Here is a 12,402-nt window from a genome sequence, read left to right on the forward strand (position 1 = left end):
TATAAATTTCTAATAATAAAGTATTATGTGTATTCAGGTGTTTTCATCGTGTTGTTTCTTTTGCAAAAGGAATGGTTCTCAAATAATATCCTTTAACACTCATCATTGTCAGGTAATAGTTGATATTTAACCTAAAATAAAATAAAAATTAACAGTTATTTAATCAGGAAGGAATGTGGACAGGTGAGTGACGAAGTGTTTCTCCCACTGAAAAAGCTACATGCAGATGCAGATGAACAGAATCAGCTTTTTGGATTTAAGGTCATTTATGTGAGTTTGCCTGTGAGTCAGAAATAAATCAAATCTGGTCAGTTGTAATTTTTGAACCTTGTTGTTGCTTCCCTTTAGTGTCTGTATCCTGAACACCTACAAGGCAGATAACCGTTAAACCTGTTTCACTCTACACTGTCTACATACTTTTACCGGCTCATCTGATTGGTTGATAACACACTATAGAGAATCTCTGGTCCTTAACAGCCCATGGTTTCAAGTCTAAGCCACTGGATTACCTATTTTGTTTTGGGGTTTGTTTGTTTTTTTGCTTCTTTCTTGAAGTTGTGCATCTTCCAGGTTCTTAAAATCTCATCATCAACAAGCAGCTCTGAAAGGATATTAATCTAGATAATGACAGGAGAATAAAATTAGTCTTTAGTGCCCTACTGGGAAGTTTATTTAACTATTGTAGGAAAAAATTTAGCTCAAAAACTTTTGGATTTTTATAAAATCTGAAGTGGTCTGAAATTCCACTTCACTTAAAAAGACACAACGCATCTTATATTTATGTAAACCTAGTGATAAGACTTGTTTTTTCAGATAAGATTCATCTTGTTTTCATGGCAGTATGCGCGTGAGGACTGCGCACGCGCACCGGTTGTAAGTTTCCTGAGTGTACTCGTGGGTGGACTACAGAGCCTTATTGTGTAATTTAACTGTTTACAAAAGTGAAACTGGAGACCGTGGACTACGAGGTGGTCCGGGGAAAAGAATGCACCGGGGGTGAGTTGTGTCGCCGTGAGCAGCGCAGTGAGGCTTTGCTCAACTGTTTACAGTTAATCGGTCAGCCGGCTTTTTCACTCTCACTCCGCTAGAAAAGGTGAAGTTCTCACAGTGAACGCTGTCATACCTCTGCTCACGCGCACACGTTAATAATGACGTCACTTGAGACCTCTGACTTGCGCTTGAAACACATTTTCAAATAGTTTAGCTGGAAAACATGAAAAGCAGTTATTTTTGTGTCGCCTCGGACAGCCAGTGCGCACGCGCCAAATGCGTCGACGTCAAGTGCATGTGATAATGATTGGGGAGAAGGCACGTGCACAATGTCCACCGCGCGGTCGTCCACCTGTTCGAGTGTAGCCGGCAAAACATTTAGCTTTCGTTTGAAGTTTGTGTGAAATGTATCTCCGAGTCTGTGAATCAGCCTTTAAAATAACCAGTTAGTGTTAGTCACCACAGGCAACTCGGACAGACATGGACTTCTTTCTTTATAGGAAATAAACCCAGCTTCATTACAGCGAGCTGTCGGGGTTATCTGCGTTAACAGAACCCTCGTACAAGCTGCTGACAACTTTGTAGGCTGTAGGAAACGAATGGTGGACATAGCAGCTGGTCCTGTTTAAGTGTCTGCTGTCGCCCTTTTATCTAACTCTGCCGGACTGCTTCTTCTTCTGCAGGTAAAACTCAAAGTGTACATTTTGTTATGGTGAAGCAGACAAGCAGTGGGTCAAAGTTGTATTTGTTGAGAATGACATTTTACTTTTAGTTTCATGATGGCTTTAAGTCTTAAGTCTTTGAGCTCATGTGTGTTAGCAGCAAATTCCTGTGATTCCTTCTGCTGAGCAGTGAGTAACATTAGGTTATGGGTGGATTTGGTGGTTTAACTTTCTGATGCTTTGACTCATTTGTAACTTATTGCTCGGATGTTGCTCAGCCGGACAGTCTGCACTATTATTGTCTGACTCCAGTATGGTGTGTTATAATTACATGCATGCAAGGAAAAGCCATAACATACATATTTATACATAAGGTAAATATTTGTAAGGTAAGACTCCAGCACCTGTGTTACCTGGGGCAGTCAAGAGAAGGTATTTGAGGAGCACCAGCCTCAAAGAGATGAGACTGGTGGTGAGAGGCCAGCTCAGCAATATGAATGAGCTCGAATCCATTGGTACAAATTCCAGCACGATAAATCTACGAGTAAGATGGAGAGGGGATTGCAGTCAGGGATGAAACTCTGGATGAAACTCATAATCTTCTCTTTAATGTTTTTCTTTCTTAATCACATTAAATTGATGGATATACACATCAAAACCTTAAATCTAATCAACATAGACATATTTACATATTTACTCATCAACATACACCACCAAACAATTCACAATATAACATATACCCTTGCAAACATTTATGGACCCAACAATGTGGACCTATCCTTGTTTCATAGCTTTTTCTCTTTTATTAAGATAATTGTTTATAAATGACTCGACAATTACTACAATAGATGGATATCTTAATACACTTTTCACCCCTAAAATATATTCATATTCCAATAGCAACTCCAGATTCTGACATTCAACATATATAATAAACCATTATATGAACTCTTACGGACTTGATGATAGTTGGAGAATAAATAATCCCACATCTAGACAGTAAACATATTACCCCACCCATCAATCCAGGAACGTGATCATTGTGTGGAAGGTATTAACCCACAAAAAACACAATTTATCATTAAACAGCTTAAATACGACAGCTTCCAATATAGCAGTAAAGAAGGAGTCAGCATAAATGTGAAAATTAAACTGGAGAACCATTTCAGAATCCCCAAGACATCAACAACGTTTTCAAATCCTTCTATAATCAGTTATATAAACTAGATCCTAATCCAAACCAAAATTATATAGAACACTTCTCAAAAGAAAAGGATCGTTCTAATTTCTCCACTGAACAAGCTAATATAACAAGCTTTTATTATGACAACAAAAGAACAGGGCAGACATGTCAGTGATGGCCGATATGGGTGCTTCTGAGTTGGGGGGTGATTGGGATGTGCCCTGGGATATCAGCTCCCTACATGCCTTTTGTTGGCTTGCTCTGGGGCTGACAGTTTAAAGGGGATTCAAAAGGAAATCACAATTTAATAAAATTGCCCCTCCCCTTAATTCATGTATTTTTACTACTTATAGTAGTGTCATTACGAGGTATAATTATTATTTTATGTTATTATTATTATTATTATTATTATTATCATCATCATCATCATCATCATAGACAATATTGCATTTCAGGGCATTTTTTTTATTTGTTTATTTTTGTTATTTCTTTAGCATATATAGTTTATATAGTTTTCATGACTATGAAATTATTTCATGTACCTTTTTTTTTTTTTAATCAACACATACTTTACTGTGCATAGTTAACGGAGTACACTGGACTCAGTTTAATAATATTTTCACACAGTTTGCTTATCTTTTTGTCTGTTGACCTGTCCTTACTGGTCTTGTTTACCTCACACAAAAAAAGGATGACTGCTCCCCAAGGTTACTTGCTTCAAAAGTGTCTCAGGTGCCTAAAGACAGACCATGATGAGGAACATAGAAGCTCAAGCTCCCGCATGAAGTGCGAAAGGGCGTAAAGGATGGCACAGAGGCTCTTATCGTGTCAGCACAAGTGTCCCTAAACACCAAATCCACAGTGGGAGAAGTCTGCCACAGCCGACAGGGCCCAAGCTGCAGACTGCCACGGTGAGAGAAACCACTAAAGCTGGTTGAGAACAGCAGGGCTCCTGTGGGACTGACAGTTCCAGGCAGACGAGCAGCTGCCGGTAAACCAACCATATAACCATAGCGGTGTGTGACAAGGAACAGAAAACCACAGTTGTGATAGCCTGGCAATCCCCAGTGGACGGCAACATCAAGAAGAAAGAGCACATAAGGCAAGGCAAGTTTATTTATATAGCACAATTCAACAACAAGGTGATTCAAAGTGCTTTACAGAGACATTAAAAAACAAAAACAAATAAAAAGCATGATTTAAAATTGATTTAAAAAAAACAGTAGTTTAGGTCTGCATCCATCACTACACCCAACGTTCTCACCTGGTTTGTGGTTTTTAGGTGTATAGATTGAAGTTCTCTGGTGACCTGTAATTGTTTTTCTTTGGCGCCAAAGACTATTACCTCAGTTTTGTTTTTGTTTAGCTGGAGAAAATTGTGGCACAACCAGTCATTAATTTCCTCAATGCATTTACCAAGAGCCTGTACAGGGCCTTGGTCTCCTGGTGACATTGTGATATATACTTGTGTGTCATCTGCATAGCTATGATAGTTTATGTTGTTCTTTATAATCTGTACCAGTGGGAGCATCTAAATGTTAAACAGAAGGGGTCCCAAGATGGAACCTTGGGGAACTCCACATGTGATACTTGTCTGCTCAGTTACCTATTGATACAAAGTATTTCCTGTTTTCTACGTATGTTTTGAACCAGTTTAGTACAGTTCCTGAAAGACCTGCCCAGTTCTCCAGTCGTTTGAGTAATATGTTGTGGTCAACTGTATCAAATGCTGCACTGAGATCCAGTAAAACTAAGACTGACATTTTTCCACTGTCTGTATTCAGACATATGTCATTAAACACTTTGGTCAGAGAGGTTTCAGTGCTGTGGTTCTGTCTAAAACCTGACTGGAAGGCATCGTAGCAGTTGTTCTGTTTTAAGAAGTAATTGAGCTGTTGAGAAACTGCTTTTTCAATGATCTTACTTAAAAATGGGAGATTTGAGATCGGCCTGTAGTTGTTCATTTGTGTCTTGTCAAGATTGTCCTTTTTCAGTATAGGTTTGATTACAGCAGTTTTTAGTGGTTTTGGAAACACACCTGATAATAAAGAAAAGTTGACGATCTGTAACAGGTCTGACTCTAAAGTCTTTGAGACCTTTTTGAAAAAACTTGTTGGCAGGACATCTAAACAGCAAGAGGAGGAGTTCAGTAAAACAAAGGGCTGAAGAAACAGTTGGAGCAGATGTGGAAGGTAAAGTTGAAAAGGGTCCTAGTGATAATGGGAGCATTAGGAGCTGTAACCCAGAGTTGCAGCAGATTCCAGGAACAACATCTCGGCGTCAGAGCTCCATGTGGAAGAGTGCAGTCTTGGGGTGTGAAGGAAATTTTGCATATATATGTGTGAGCTGATGACTCACGTGGAAGAGGAAGTAGTTTTCAGGGAGATAAATGGCTGACAGCTGAACAGAAACCAGAAAAACGAAAGTGAAAATGTGGGAAATAACACATCATAGAAAGTCATTAACAGCATCACAATGGCTGTAGTGGCTCACAAGCTTTTCTTCATAAAGTTAAAGAGATACTGATACTTTACAGATATGTATTTACCCTTTTTAATACTCTGCAAGTTACCTTTTTATTCATTGTGTTTGACACTGCATCCATAGTGTGATGATTGTTTACAATACTTGTCACTAATCATGAATAAAAGCCTCTGTTTAACTTGTATGTAAATCTGGGTCAAAAGACTGTGCAGAATGAGTATTACCCATTTTATGACTTTTTATAGCTGTAAATGTTTAACGAGTATGACCCAGATTGAGGTCAGCTGATAAGTCAGTCAAACAAAACATCGTAATTTATGGTTAGAATAAATAAACAGAGCTGCTTTGTAAATCATTCATAATTTATAAAGAGATGCAACACCGTTAAACTCTGAGTTATGTTGACACACTCAGACTTGCACCATGTTCCCCTCTGGCAGTGAAATATGATTTATCATTGATCAAAACCAGTGAGCGTGTAAATATTTGATCAGAGCTGATGTATGAACACTTCAGCGGTTACTCTCACCTCTCACCTATATTTTCTTGTCAAATGAAGACCTGCAGCTGAGTCACACATGCATGGGTCAACCAGACCATTTATTGGCCTGTGGGAAGTTAATCAATTATGGCTTTTGAGAATCACAGACAGGATCTGAGACTTGTTCTGCACTCATTCATTGTTCTCCTCACCTGCATTTCAGATAACTCTCCTTTGGAAATGACCAACATAAAGTCCAAATCGCAGAGCCAGAGCGATGAGGCCGAGGGCCCGGATGGAGGCTGGGGCTGGGTGCTGGTTGTCGCCATGTTTGTCAGCTCGAGCCTCGTGTTCGGCCTGATGCGGAGCCTGGGCATCTTCTTTGTGGAGTTCGTTCAGTACTTCGAGGAGAGCGCCCAGGCCATCTCCTGGATCTCGTCCACCGGCCTGGCAGCTCAGCAGTTCTTCAGTGAGTCATTGATGTTTGTGGAAGTGTGAGTGTGCAGTTTGTAGTATTACAGGTGACAACTGTACAGTAATTATTTTTCTTTCTTAATGCATTAAAACACTTATGGTGAGACTAAAGGGTAAATACAGACTACTACAGGATGCATATGTGACCCTGTTTGGATTAAGGTCTTTCAACCTTAAATCTTCTAAAGGGGGGAAAAGGTTGATATAGTTATAAATAAATGATGTAAATGTGTTTGCTTGTTCTGCAGGTCCACTGGCCGCTGCACTGTGTAATGCTTACAATCCCAGAGTGGTGGTGATGACGGGAGGCTTTCTGGCCGGGCTCGGCCTCACACTTGCCTCGCAGTCCACCTGTCTCGTACACCTCTACCTCACGATGGGAGTAATTTCAGGTAACGTGTATTAGAGTCTTAAACCACCAGTTTTAGCCCGCTTTAGCTCCTGTTTTTTGGCACATCCAGTGAAAAGCATCGGTACACAGCTGTAGCACTTTCAACTTTAACTTACAGTTAGGGTTAGCTGGGTGTCACAATGTTACGGTAAAAATGTTAAAAATACTTAATTCAGACCTAGCAGTCATAATTAAACTCACTTTTTAAAGAAAGATGACTTCTGCACATCGTGCAGAAACAAGATTCTGTTCAGTTCAGTTCTGCTTTATTTATACAGCACCAAGTCACAACAACGGTTATCCCAAGGTGCTTTATTTTGAATGTAAAGACCCTACAACAATACAGAGAAAACCCCAACAATCAGATGATCCCCTATGAGCAAGCACTTGGCGACAGTAGGAAGGAAAAAAAACCCTTAAAAAGGAAGAAACCTCCCACAGAACGAGGCTCAAGGAGGGACACCCATCTGCTTTGCTTTTCTGGGCGTGAGGGGAGGGAGGCGGAACAAAACCATGCTGTGGAAGAGAGCCAGAGATGAATAATAATTCACAAAAAGACAAAATACAAGTCAGAATGACTCAGACACAGGTAAATGTTCAAAATGAACACGCTGCACTGCTGAACTCATTTCAAGCCGTGTGACAAAAAGCACAAAACTGCATCTGAGACGTGACATCACAGACGAGCAGCAGGTGTATTTCAGGCGTGAGTCACTCACACAGGTGCAACTACACTCTTGTTACGCTGCAGAGTGTAGTTGTTTTCAGTTATTGCTGCTTCTATGCATGCCATGAGCTAACTGTCCCCCCTCACTACACCGTCACCAACAGATCTGCTTTAAGTTTGGTGCTTCAAGATGTTTTGTACACACACCGTGTACTGCATACATCAGTGGTATTATTTTGTACTATTTACCTTGTGCACTTTGCTAGTGTTCTTCTACTCGTGTTGTGGTGTTCACGCTCATTTGATATGATAGTGCATCCACCCAGTTTCCCGTACTCATCAGAGGAAGAGCGCAAAAAATAGATTTTTGTTTTCCAAGTCAGGTGATGGGTCAGAGAAACATTTTTATTTCACATTTACAATATGTTAAGTTGTGTCTCCCATCTGCGGAGCCTGAGGTTGTCTTACAGCTTTGTAACATTTACTGACCGAAAGTAGGATTTTCTTTTCTTTTTCTTTTTTTTTTCCAGGGTTTAAAGAGGGTTTTAACAGTTAACCGATTAACTCGTAAAGTAGTGAACTGCTCGCTTGCCTCTCATGGTGTACTTTGCTCGCTTTGTGCTCCAGGTTTTGGATGGGGGATGGTCTTCACTCCCATGGTGGCCACAGTCATGGCTAATTTCACTCGCCGGCGTGCCCTGGCTCTGGGACTGGGGTTCTCCAGCATCGGCCTCTCCTCCTTCGCTTTCAACCCGCTCTTTCAGCTGCTGGTGGAGACGTACGCCTGGCGAGGGGCCCTGCTGATCCTGGGGGCTCTCAGCCTCAACATTGTACCCTGCGGGGCGCTGATCCGTCCACAGCGGCGCTCTAAAGCACCGGCAAAGGTAGAACAGAAGGAGGAGCAAGGCAGTGGTCTGGTTTAAGTAAAAATGTCTCTCTCAGAGAGGAATATCATAATGTTCTCTGTCATAACCATCAGGACAGAAGAGTAAAGTTTCTTGCTCACTGACTTTGGAGCGATATGTAAAGATAAAGCTCAGACTTTCCTTGTTTCCTCTCCTGCAGGTGGATTCAGAGACAAAGTCATGTGCGTCCATGCTGCGGCGCATCGCCTCTTACCTGGAGCTGTCCCTGCTGACTGAGAGGCCCTATCTCACTTACACTTTGGGCGTTACTCTGTTTAACGTCGGCTACTTCGTGCCTTACTTCCACCTGGTGGCCCACAGTCGCCAAGTTGGCTTCTCAGAGTACCAAGCTGCCTTCGTTATGTCAGCTGCAGGTGCTTCGGACATTTTGGGGCGCGTAGTGTCGGGCTGGTTCTCCGACCTGGGCCACTTTCGGGTTGTTCATTTACTGACCTTGTGGACAGGCCTAGCAGGAGTGTTTATCATGCTGCTGCCAGTGAGCTCCATGTCTGGCTCCTACGCCGCTCTGATGGTGATCAGCCTGCTTTATGGCTTCTGCTCTGGGGCTTTGACCTCCGTTGTTTTTGCAGTGGTGCCCATGATTGTGGGCGTGGAGCGCACGATGGGGGCACTCGGACTGCTGCAGCTCATCGAGAGTGGTGCTGGACTTCTGGGGACTCCTTTGTCAGGTAGGTGTGCGTTAAAGCTGCTGAGATAAAGCCAGCTTATAACAAAAATGACTCCATTGTAGCTTTAGTTTGAAAAGAATCTATCTAAAGTGACCTAAATCAGCCCAAAATACAACACACTGAATGTGGTGCTGTCATAAGCTTGGATAACTGCTCTTATAAAAGGCAGACACCTTGTCTGCACACCTGCTACTTTTTAGATCACTTTGTGGCATTTTACTGTTAACCTCAAACCTGTGCAGAGAGCAAAAATCAAGTTTTGTGAAGCCGATCCGACTTTCACTTTTAAAAATCATCACTGGACGTGCGAGCTGCGTCACCTCAGTTTTTGGTTAGTGTCACCAGAATCATTCTTTCTCCACATTCAACCCAAAGCAGAAAGCTTTGACAATAAAAAATGAGCTGTCAGTAACTGATTGACCTGTTTCTGTTTTATGTTAATTTCAAAGCATGTAAAAAAGAGTTTAACACAAAAATGAACCCTTTTACAGATCAAATGTCTGATCTTAGGTTTCCTGCCACATTTTTTCCACTTTAACTGTCTGCACTGTTAGAGGTCACTGGATTCAAGGCAGAAAAATGAATGAGCTGTTCAGAAGCTCTTATTTTACCCTACAAGGCTTCTTTTTTACTAGTATTCAATGATTAAACGTGTGATTTTGCAGAGCTTTATCAGGGCTTCATATTTTTTTAAACACTGCAGTGTTTTCCTTTAATCGACATGAGGCCGATATTGTGCACTTCAGTTTATCCCTCAGTCTTTCATCATCTCATTCTCAGTTTTACGGTTTCTTACATTTCAAGTAATATCCAGGTTTTCTTTCAGGATTCCTGAAGGACGTCACAGGAAACTACATCGCCTCCTTCATGGTGGCCGGCTCCTTCCTCGTCCTCGGTATGCTGACCATGACCACCCTGCCTCGCTTTTTCTCCTGTACTGATCCACCGCCTCCTCAAAGACGTTCCCTCGATGCCAAAGAGAAAGTTTTGGATTTAGAGCTGGAGCAGATGAATAGTTCGCCCTCTGACAAAAAACACACAGTGGAGTCGAATGATCCAGCAAACCCAAAACTGTGTTAGTAGATAGAGCCTTGCACATTCTGAGCACACAATCAAATTGCATCCTGTTGCACACCTCCGTGAGCAACGATGTATTCATGTCATACCTCAGAGACTCAGTGAAAGATGAAGCTTCCTGTGAAACTCGTAGCAGCTGTAAGGGAGCGGCGAGCTCCTCCCTCTGTTACAAATACGAACCTCAGTTTAACGCTGGAGCCAGAACCTTCTGCCTTAAAGAAAACTGGACATTTTTTAAATAATTCACGTGACTGTTTTTGACATGTGACATGCAAAGTGAGGTGCTGTTGTTTTTTAATTAATCAATTTTTATTATTATTTTTTTTGTTCATGTGAACATGAAACCTGAGTCTGACTTTTCTGCCGAAGACTGGCCAGGATCTTTTATATTTGCACACACATTCTTTGAATGTGGCACAGCTCGAAAATTAAGCAAATGCTTGATCATCACAGCTCAGTTGAGTAACAACTCAGTTAAACTTCAGGGACGTCGGTCTGTGCTGTCAAGAAGCATCCATGAGTCCATTTCACCTGCTTTAATACAAATGAAATCATGCTCTCATTTTCCCTCCTGACCTGCTCGTGTCATTGTTGGTAGAACGAGTGTGCAACTGCAGCCAGTTCAGCTTCCACAGGTTTGCAGAGTCCCCCAGCACAGTCTGAAGGGAGATACCAGGAGACAGGCTGTTACTTGAGGAGAGCTGAAGGCGAGCACTGCCAGAGCTACAAAAATGACCTAATGTATGATAAGGACCGAAGCAAAAAGCAACACTAGAGAAAAGTCAGGAGGGAGCGAGCAGTGGTCCTTTTTTTTTTTTTTTTTTTTTTTTTTTAAATGGGGTTGTTTCCTCTGCAGAGCATCTGTCGTCACTTTGGTTTACGTTAGAGCAGGTGAAGGGATTCAGTGGTTTCTCCTTCCTCTGGACAAATAGATACACCTGAACTTTACCTGAATTCGTGTTAGACACCGATGGTCGAGTGCTCTCCTCATTTATTATTTTGGTGTAGATACCCTCCATAAAGTGAGTCACTTTTTTTAAAATTTTGCACCATCAATTCATACACTTTTACTAGCTTGGCATGACAGGACTAATGTGTGAAACGTTAGCTCCCTGACCTGATCTGCACGTGACAATGTTTTAATTCGGAGAAGCCCAGTGAATTGAGCTTAAAACCAGTGGCACACTGGTTTTGGTCGAGTTACTGACAGGTCCTGTGAAAGCTTTTTCAAGGTTATTATAGTTAATTAATACTAAACCTATGCATGGCAAAAACTTGCATCACTTCAGTCTGAGAAGCAGCCTCCACATTAAGGCTGGAGTCTAAAAATTATTCTGAAACTGATTTTGAAAAAACTAAAATAACATTTTTAAACAAGAAATTAAACAAAATAAATTTCAGCTCGTTGAATAGGATATGAAACTAATGTAAAAACGCCACAATACATGTGTTTTTTGGACTTTTTATATTCTTAACCCTGTCGTGCCAAGTGTATCACACGTGAGCTGATGTATGAGTTTGTAACACTTCTATATCGTTGTCATCATCAACATTAAAAGCTTAATTAAATTGCACAGTAGATTTTTAACCTATAAGATGCAAAAAATCCCAAATGTAGCAACTATAGTACAAATTTTGTATTTAATTAAAGCGTTTCGTAAGGTTCAATAAGCTCTTGATTTTCAAAAAAATATAAGAATTTTCTAGCGATTACTTTGTGGTTTAAGCTTTAAAGGGTTACATTTTTAAAGTTCTTCAGACATACAATATCTCACAATCATATGTGAGCCTCTGCTGGCTCAAAGATGAGGTAAACCACAGTGTCAGCTGGTCTGGGTAAAAGAATTTGTACTTTAGATGCTGACTGGTTATGATGCTTCAAATTTAAAGGCGTGTTAAACACACATACACGCTCCAAAATTAGGAGAACAAATTTAACGACTGCAGTGGCTGTTTTTCAGGTCTACGCTGATGGTGATTTACTGCTGCCTGCAAATGCCTGATTTATGGTTGTAATCTGTTGAAGCGGATGTTTGGATATAAAAACCGCAGCATGTCCTGTCCTGTTAACACTGACTTATTATGAGCTCGGCTAAATGAGCTACTCGTGGCGACTCTGAACCTCAGGAATTCCTCTTCCCACCGCTGCGTTTTGTTGCACAGCAGGAACACAAGACTGTGTTTTCTCAGTTGCGTTTTCCTGATGACACCGTCGCCTTTTTTCCTCGAGCACTTTGTACTTTGCTGACCGTAAACTAGAGCAGGCTTTGTAAACCAGACGTGTTTGGTTTGGAGAGCAGCTGGATGGTTGCCATGTTTGAAAGAAGAGCATGACTGGATCACTGTGACCTGCTGATCATTAGCACACTTACTTACTTTAAAGGTGTTGCAATGCAAAA

The 12,402-nt window shown here is 41.2% G+C and overlaps 1 protein-coding gene across 5 annotated transcripts; it reads left to right on the top strand.

The window, feature by feature from the left end:
* Positions 1 to 855: 855 nt before the first annotated feature.
* On the top strand, positions 856 to 11,572 carry slc16a13 (solute carrier family 16 member 13). Of its 5 annotated transcripts, none has more exons than XM_004562728.6 (7): positions 856 to 996; positions 3,526 to 3,942; positions 6,024 to 6,269; positions 6,523 to 6,666; positions 7,960 to 8,216; positions 8,398 to 8,926; positions 9,753 to 11,572. In XM_004562728.6, exons 3-7 carry the CDS (start codon positions 6,041 to 6,043, stop codon positions 10,004 to 10,006), a joined length of 1,413 nt encoding a protein of 470 aa, XP_004562785.1. In that variant the 5' UTR covers positions 856 to 996; positions 3,526 to 3,942; positions 6,024 to 6,040; the 3' UTR covers positions 10,007 to 11,572. The 5 variants fall into 5 exon arrangements, with proteins under 5 accessions (XP_004562785.1, XP_076737913.1, XP_004562784.1 ...); XM_004562727.6 differs by lacking the exon at positions 856 to 996 and adding an exon at positions 1,060 to 1,673 and having other exon boundaries at positions 3,526 to 3,937; XM_004562726.6 differs by lacking the exon at positions 856 to 996 and adding an exon at positions 1,061 to 1,673.
* Positions 11,573 to 12,402: the final 830 nt, after the last annotated feature.

The sequence above is a fragment of the Maylandia zebra genome, linkage group LG3 (assembly GCF_041146795.1).
Source record: "Maylandia zebra isolate NMK-2024a linkage group LG3, Mzebra_GT3a, whole genome shotgun sequence".
Taxonomy (NCBI): domain Eukaryota; kingdom Metazoa; phylum Chordata; class Actinopteri; order Cichliformes; family Cichlidae; genus Maylandia; species Maylandia zebra.